The sequence below is a fragment of the Hyaena hyaena genome, unplaced genomic scaffold (assembly GCF_003009895.1).
Source record: "Hyaena hyaena isolate Hyena2069 unplaced genomic scaffold, ASM300989v1 scaffold_312, whole genome shotgun sequence".
In the NCBI taxonomy this organism is placed as follows: Eukaryota; Metazoa; Chordata; class Mammalia; order Carnivora; family Hyaenidae; genus Hyaena; species Hyaena hyaena.
Genome location: NW_024080943.1, coordinates 1,053,249 through 1,061,448, shown reverse-complemented (window position 1 = coordinate 1,061,448; position 8,200 = coordinate 1,053,249). Strand labels below are relative to the sequence as shown.

The following is an 8,200-nucleotide window of genomic DNA, read 5'->3' as shown; positions in this document are numbered from 1 at the left end:
TTTAGAAACGAAAAGCAACTGTTCCTCCTGAATGCTTTATTGGGGGCTTTCGGTGGTTTCTAAGCATGAGCGGCAGTGACACCCAGACCTTCTCCCAACATGCAAAAGGCACAGGAAAGTGAGACACAACGAGGGAGGGCAGCAGGGATGCAGAGACACCACACCCCCCTGCTCTGTGTGGCATGGTGGGGCACGGGGGGAGCCCCATGAGTGATGGGAAAGGTGGGCAATAAAGGAGGTGGCTTTGGCAGAGGCAGAGAGAAGGACCTGAGTCCATCCACCTCCAGACCCACCCCTGCACACAGGCCAGGACTGACCTTCTGAGAGAAGGTCAGCATGGCTTTCACTAAAAGTCCATCTCCCATGGTGGAAAGTCACCCCTGGTGGGAAGAGGATGATGGGTGGGTGCTCCTCCAGGGACTTCTGGTAAAGCAAACACATTGGCCAGATCAGGAGGGGACTAGAGGGTGTGCTCATGGTGTCGGTCCCAGGCTTGGCCTGGTGGTTGGGTGCCACTGACTTGGCTTGTGCCAGTGCTGTCTCAGTCCACGTGCAGAAGAGTGGAGTCCCTTGGGGTCTTCAGAGGCCTCCCCAGGGTCTGCGGTCTCCAGCCCCAGCCGGAGGCACCACTTGGAAGAGTCAAGTGTTGATGTTGGCTTTGTCCTGTGGAAGAATTCCCTGGGCAAGAGGGAAGGGGAGGCGAGGGGGTCAGGCCCTCCGAGCCCCCAGCACCTCCCAGAATCTGGGCCCTGGTGGATGAAACAGCCTGGGACTCACCTCAGATCCTAACCAGTCCCCACAGTTCCATCTTGAGACCTTGAATCAAAAGAAAAGGCATTCGTGTTTTTTTTCTGTTCTCTCTCTCTCTCTCTCTCTCTCTCTCTCTCTCTCTCTCTCTCTCTTTCACACTCACGCTCACTCTTTCTCTCCTTTAGTAGAGCCATGGCCTCAACTCACAGCATTGGCAACGTCTACTTCTAAACTATGGAATGTTTTCACATTGACGATAGAATTACTCCAAACAGGGTGGGGAGTGGCTGTCCAGTGTTCATGAGACAGTGCGTTACTGAGAGCTTGCTGGGAATCACACAGTACAGAGACACCGGCAGGCACCGAGCCCGGGCCTGGCTCTAGATGTATTTTTTCTTGAGGTACCAGTAGGCAAAGTAGCCCATCCCCCCCAGGGAACCCATGAGGAAGGACGCCCCAAAGAAAGATGGGGGTTTCCGCTTGACCAGCCGGAACGCGTTGGGGATGACGGCCGACAGCAGGGTGGTATGGATGTCGCCGAGGACTTTCCGGAAAGCCAAGCGCCTCTGGACCCTCTCAAAGAAGGACTGCAGGTTGGGCCGGCTGCCATCTTCCCAGTATTTCTTGGACAGTCCCAGGAACTTGAGGCGGTGCAGGGTGGCTCCCAGGAGGACATCGGCGAGGGTGAAGGCACAGCCACAGAGCCACAGCTCACATTTCTGTCCTGGAGGGGAAGGGAGAGGAGATGGGAATGGATGGGGTCAGCTTCTCCCCATCAACTCACTTCTCTCCCTCCAGCCTCTGCCTTCACGCCACAGCACCGCCCCGAGGTCACTCACTCCCATACAGCTTTAATGACTTTTGCCTTATGCTTATACTACCTCTATTATTATTTTCTCTTTGAACCAACTGACTTTTTAAGTGCAAATACATGTATCTAAACTCTAGCTTCTTATGTCTAACTGCCCATTTTACAGCTCCACTTGGATGTCCACTATGTATTTCAAGCTAGGTATGTCCAAAATCGAATTCCTGATAGTCACCCCCAGACCCATCACATTCATCCCCATGTCAGCAACTGCAAGCCCGCCCTGTCAGTCACTCAGGCCAAAGCCCCGTGCCACATCGAGTCCTCTTTCTTTCATTCCCCTGTATGGTCTGTCAGCAATTCCCATCAACTCCTCTTTAAAATACGTCCGGAGTGTGATGTTACCTCCGCTGTTACCATCCTGGTCCAAACAACCATTCTCTCCTACCTGAGTTTTCATCGTGTCCTCTGACTAGGTCTCCCTGCTTCTGCCCTGGACTTCCTAGAGCGTGTTCTCAACATAACAGCTGGAAGGGCTGGAAATGGGCATGGCTTGCCTGGGGGGTGGGGGGTAGTGGACGGGCAGATGATTCATAAGCAGTCAAGATTAGAGAAGTGTATGCAGATAAACTAGTGAAAAAGCTTAACGCCAGCCAAAGGAATGTGGACATTAACATGGTCAGTAGGGAGAATGGTGGGGTTTAGAACAAAGGTGATATAGGAGACCAGAGGAGCTCCATGTCCACCTCTGGGCCTTTGCTCCTGCTGTGTCTCATGCCTGGAGACTCCCCTCTGCCTCCTCCCTGCTTCCACTTTCTGTGAGGTCTGCTCTCCCAGGAAGCTTGCTTTTGCATCTTTGAGCAGGTGTCCCTCTCAACTCAGACATTTTCTGAATCTGATGTGCTCCACCGTCAAAGCCTGATCCCTTCCATCCCTTTCACTCTGTGTCTTCTTGTTCATTCATTTATTCACTCATCCAACAAAGGTTTATGTAGAGTATGTGCTGGACATGAAGACCTGACCTGACATAGGACACGACAGTGTCTTGAGAGGTTCATGGTTTCATGGAACAAGGAGGTAAAGTGTAACGAAGGCTCTAATAACACAAAGTTTGTTCTTGAATACGCAACCTTCAAGATGCCGGTGGGATAGCTGAAGGGAGATGATGAGTCAGCAGTTAGAGGCACACGTCCTTAGTTCAGGTGTACATAATCAGCATGGAGGTTGGGGGGGGGACATCAACGAGGGAGTGAGTGCAGACGGATCTGAGAATAGGATCAAGGACTGAGCTTTGGGGTTTTAAGATTTAGATATTGGGCAGCAAGGAGAAGCCAGCAGAGGAGCGGAAGAAGGAGCAGCTGAGAGGTGAGAGATGAACCAGGAGTCTGTGTTATCCTGGAAGCCAAAGTTAGGAAGTGTTCCAAGGAGAAGGGAGTGCTCGGCTGTGTTCAAATGCTGCACGGAGGTCAAGTAGGAGGCTGAGAACTGTGGTGTCATTTGGCGACTGGCGACCGTGACAAGTGTAGATGCTGACGCTGAAAGCCTGGTTGGAAGGAGTTCAAGAGAGAAATGGAGGAGGGGAATGGGAGACAGTGAGCAGGGATCACTCTTCCAGGGAGTTTTGCTGTAATGGGAAGGACATGCCAATATGAGAGACAGGTCAAGAGTGGCTTTGCAAGTTGGAAGAGGAAACCCAGGACATCGATGGGAATGATCTAGCAGAGAGGGGATGATGCTACAGAAGACAGTGGAGGGAATTACTGATGTGAGTCCTTGAGCGGATAGATGGCTCGTACTCAGGGCGAGGAGTTGCTAGTTCAAGGACAGTTCACTGTAGGGAATATGAGGGAGTGTGCGGTACTATATTTCATCAAATCTGTTGCCATCAAGTGTAAGACATCCATCCTGGAGAGAACAATGGTGCCAATTAACTTTGTGAGAAACATTGTGATTTCAGAGACACTGAGATGTGACATAACAGAGGTGCACCTTCGAGCTGCTAAAACGCGGTGTCTGTATGGGCACTGGTGCTGCTGGGGGAGTGGTTGTGGGATCAGAGCTCTGAGGGTCTCCTCCTAAAGCTTCTGTTTTCTCAGTGATACAGAAATAGTCAGTGAAGGGAAGGGTGGAGGTGGTGGTTAGAAGGTTGAGGAGGAAGAAGAAAGTATTAAGCAATCACCTGGGGAGGGGGACAGAGGAGACCTAGGGCTGCCGGAGAGCCACCTAAGACTAGCAGTCATGAATCCAGAGTGAGACCAGCCTACAAGCACGTGTATTTCTCTAGCCACATTTGGGTTCACAGGTACGGGTGCTAACTAGGTCAAGATTTGGGTGTAACCATGTTTGAGGTTTTGCAAAGTATGATAAAGCAAGAAAAGGCCGAGGAAGCCGATGGTGCAGGCAAAGGAGTGCTCTTGCTGGTGGACGAGGGGGTTACCGTGAGTTCTGGAGCGGGGTGAGATCAGGATGGCGGTGAGGGGCAGTGAAAGGCGCTAGCACCAAGGGCCGCAGACCCCAGTGACAGACTGGAGGAGACAGATCTCAGGACAGGACCAAGGACTGAGCACCAGGGCGCTCCGAGGTTCTCCAGTGAATGAGGAGAACCCAGCAAAGGCGCATGAGAAAGAACAGCCTGCGAGGTGGGAGATTAACCAGAGCATGTGCTGTAAATTCCTTAATCCTCACAACAACCCTATCAAATAGGGATTATCCCCACTTCACACATGAGGCAACTGAGACACAGAGAGGATAAGTAACTTGGTCAAGGCCACACAGCTAGCACATGGCAGAGCAGAGCCTGGATTTGAATGTAGGCCATCTGGTTCCAGAGTGTGTGCTTATAACCACTACGTACCACTGCTTCTTTACATGTGCAGAGGAACAAGGCCAAATGCATGTATCTCCACATACACTCGGGCCCCTGGGGGGCTCAGTCAGCTAAGTGTCTGCCTCTTGGTTTCAGCTCAGGTCAAGATCTCATGGTTTGTGAGATCGATCCCCGAGTCGGGCTCTGCGCCCAAGTTATGCAGTCTGCTTGGGATTCTCTCTTTCTCTCTCTTTGCCCCTCCCCTGCTCACACTCACTCTCTCTCTCCCTCTCTCAAAATAAATAAATAAACTTTAAAACAAAAAAAGAAACAAAGAGGTTTTTCTTTGTTGGTTACGTGTCTGTTTGCCCATATGTTTGCCTGCTCAAGTCCCTGCAGTTGACCGTGCATATGCGTGTGGATATCTGCACACCGGGCATCTGCGTCCATGTGGTGTGGAATCCCCACGTGTATAAGTGAAGTGTATGCCCACATCCATTGGGCTGTTTGCTTGCAGGCAGATGTTCACAAGCATGTATGTGCACGTCATCATCTACGTGTGACCATGCCTGTGTTTATGTCTGTGGTGATAGCCATGACCACCATGTATGTGGACACCTGGCATGTCGCCAGAGGGCCTGAGACTTTCAGTTCTCCCTTCTCCTCCAGCTATGCATTCCCTTCGGAAAGCCCCCAGCCCTGGACAGACCCTACCTTGTACCTTCTCTGAGTCAGCCACTGAGGGTACTGGACAGTTACGCTGACCAGTTATGACCACCAAGCCCAAGAAAGCACTGAGCCATGCCTGGGCCTCTGACAGTTCTGGAGTGGGCTGGCTTCCCCATGCCCTGCAGACAACCACACTCCCCTCCTCACACCCTGTCCCCAGTCCTCACTCAGCTGATGATGCCACCGTGTGCTTCATTCAGAAAATAGGAGCCTTTAGGGGTGTCTGGGTGGTTTAGTCGGTTAAGCATCCAACTTCAGCTCAGGTCATGATCTCATGGTCTCTGAGTTTGAGCCCTGTGTTGGGCTCACTGCTGACAGCTCAAAGCCTGGAGCCTGCATTGGTTTCTGTGTCTCCCTCTCTCTCTGCCCCTCCCCTACTCACACTGTCTCTCTTTCAAAAATAAATAAACATTTAAAAATATTGAAAGAAAATAGGAGCCTTCAGACAGGAAAGCCCTCACTGCAACCAGGAAACCTACAAAGCCAGGCACGTACACACACGCTGCCCTGGGCCACTCTGCGGTGGGGGGTGCCAGCTACCTCCTCTCATGGCCAAGTCCTCTGTGGGTCTCTGCCCCTGTCCGAGGCCACATATCTTCCCTTTGCCTTCCAGATCCATGCTCCTCCCTTCTCCACGCTGCTCTGCGCCCTGGGAGGATGATGGAAACACCAGTGGGACGCCATGCCCTCTGGCTCCAGCTGGCTCCAGCCACTGGGGAGCAGAGGCAGGAGGTGGGAGGGCGGGTGTGAGTGAGGTCAGAGTCTTGCTTCCCTCAATGTCCTGTCTGTGGGTCACCATGGGCTGTGTGTGTCCACAGACTGAAGGTCACAGCTCCTGCCAGGGGTGCCCCCTCGCCACACAGCCTCTTTGTTCAGGTTCCTGAAGCTGCTCCCACCACTCGCGACCTCATGACCCCAGGCCCAGGGCACTGCATTTGTCCCTGTGTTCTCCCTGCATCCTGCCCACATATTTGTAAACAGTCCCCTGATTAAATCCTCCTCTTCTTGGGGCACCTGGGTGGCTCAGTCGTCTGGCTTCGGCTCAGGTCATGATCTCGCAGTTTGTGGGTTCAAGCCCCGTGGCAGGCTCTGTGCTGACAGCTAGCTCAGAGCCTGGAGCCTGTCTTTGGATTCTGTATCTCCCTCTCTCTCTGTCCCTCTCCTGCTCATGCTGTCTCTCTCTCTCTCAAAAATAAAAAAATAAAATATAAAAAAAAATTAAAAATAAATCCTCCTCATCTTTACCCAATTTGAAGTGCCCTTTTTCCTACGGGGCCCCTTCCTTGAAACATGTCCCTAGTGTCCCCTCCTGGACTGGGTGCCATCCGTCCTACAGCACTGATTTCTCTCCCACCGGGTCACTTCTACCAGCTTGAAAACATGCTCTTGGATCTCCTATCCTAAAAAAGATTCCTCTCTTCACCCCATCTTTCTTCAGGCACCATCTCATCTCTCTACTCCCACAGCTAACGTCGCAAAAGTGGTGTCTTCATTCCTCACCTCATGTTTACTCTTTAGCCTTCCGCCCCCCCCATTCCAATGAAACTGTCCTTGGCAAGGTCACGGCCAATAGCCGGGAGACAAAATCCAGAGGATGTTTTCCTATCCTTGCTTTACTCAGACTCCCAGCAGCATTTGACACTGTTCTCTCCTTAAAGCACAATCCTTTCTGGGTTCAATTCACACAAGGTACACACAGTAGCACATCAGTGGCTCCTCTCTCAGTCTGCTTTGTTGGCTCCTCTGCCTTTACCCCTCCCTCCATGTGGGGGAACCTCAGGGCAGGTGTGGTAGTTTTAAAAATATGCTCACAAGGGGTGCCTGGTGGCTGGGTTGGTTGGGCATCTGACTCTTGATTTCAGCTTGGGTTCAGCTCGTGGTTCGTGGGTTTGAGCCCCTCGTCTGGAGCCTGCTTGGGATTCTCTCTCTGTCCCTCTCCTGTTTGCATGCATATGCTCTCTCTTTCTCAAAAATAAGTAAACTTTAAAAAAGTACATGCTTATGAACTACTCAATACTTCTCCAATGGAGCTTGATTTCCCTCTCCTTGAATATGGACTGTATTTTGTGACTTGCTTCTAATGAATAGAATGTGGCAGAAGTGACAGTGACTTCCAACAGTAGGTCATAAAAGCCACTGTGGCTGCTTCTCTCTCTTTCTGTGCTCACCTGTTCAGGGGAAAGCCAGCAGCCATGTTGTAAGGAAACTCAAGCAGCCCCACTGAGAAGTGTAGGTAATAAGGAACTGCGGCCTCCTGCTAATGGCCAGTTAAGAACTGGTTCTTAACCGTGTGAACGAGGGGCACCTGGGTAGCTCAGTCAGTTTAGCATCTGACTGGGGCTCAGGTCATGACCTCACAGTTCATGAGTTCAAGCCCCACATTGGGCTCGCTGCTGTCAGTCCAGAGCCTACTTTGGATCCTCTGTCCCGCTTCTCTCTGCCCCTCCCCTGCTTGTGCTCTCTCTCTCTCAAAAGTAAATAAACATTTAAAGAAGAAGAAGAAGAACCACGTGACTGAGCCATCTTGGAAGTGGATTCTCCAGCTCAAATGACTGCAGCCCCAGCCAAGCTTGAGTGCAACCTGCATCATGCAGCCGTAAATGAGAACGAGAATCTACCCTCTCCAGAATTCCTGAGCCACAGAAAATGTGTGATGTCATAAATGCAGGTTTTGTTGCTGTTTTAGCCCCTAATTTGGAGGCAATTTACTGTGCAGCAAAAGGACACATCAGCCCTTGACTCCTCTGTCTTGTCTCTCTCCGCTGTCTCCCTGGATGAATCGCCCAGTTCTATGGCTTTAAATACCACATATATGCTGGGGTCTCACCAATCTCTCTTCAGATTCCAACCTCTCTTTACAAAGCAGACTAGAATGTCTAATGGCTATGTGACACCCCCTCTTGGGTGTCTGAAAGGTATCTTGAACTCACTGTCCCCCAAATTGAACACACAACCTCCCTTGCCCATATCAGGAAATGGCACCGCTCAGTAGCTCAGACCAAAACCCAGTAGTCATCCTTTTCCTTACTCTCCCTACCTCACTCAACCATTCAGCAAGTTCCAGTCCATTCTGTCTCCACTCTCAGGTCCATCCACACCTCCCTGAT

General features: G+C 51.3%; 1 protein-coding gene and 1 long non-coding RNA gene across 4 annotated transcripts in view; both read right to left on the bottom strand.

Annotated features, from left to right (window-relative positions):
* Nucleotides 1–899, bottom strand: LOC120242615. The gene is made up of 2 exons (XR_005531119.1): nt 778–899; nt 1–678 (listed from the first exon to the last, which is right to left on the bottom strand). It is a non-coding gene; the product is annotated as an uncharacterized LOC120242615 (long non-coding RNA).
* A 113-nt stretch (nt 900–1,012) lies between these two features.
* Nucleotides 1,013–8,200, bottom strand: part of GDAP1L1 (ganglioside induced differentiation associated protein 1 like 1) — a 46,541-nt gene continuing 39,353 nt past the window's right edge. For all 3 annotated transcript variants that reach the window (XM_039248492.1, XM_039248493.1, XM_039248491.1), the window contains one exon: nt 1,013–1,474. In XM_039248492.1, coding sequence (XP_039104423.1) covers nt 1,131–1,474 — 344 coding nt within the window. In that variant the 3' untranslated portion in view covers nt 1,013–1,130. The remainder of the gene's footprint in view (nt 1,475–8,200) is intronic.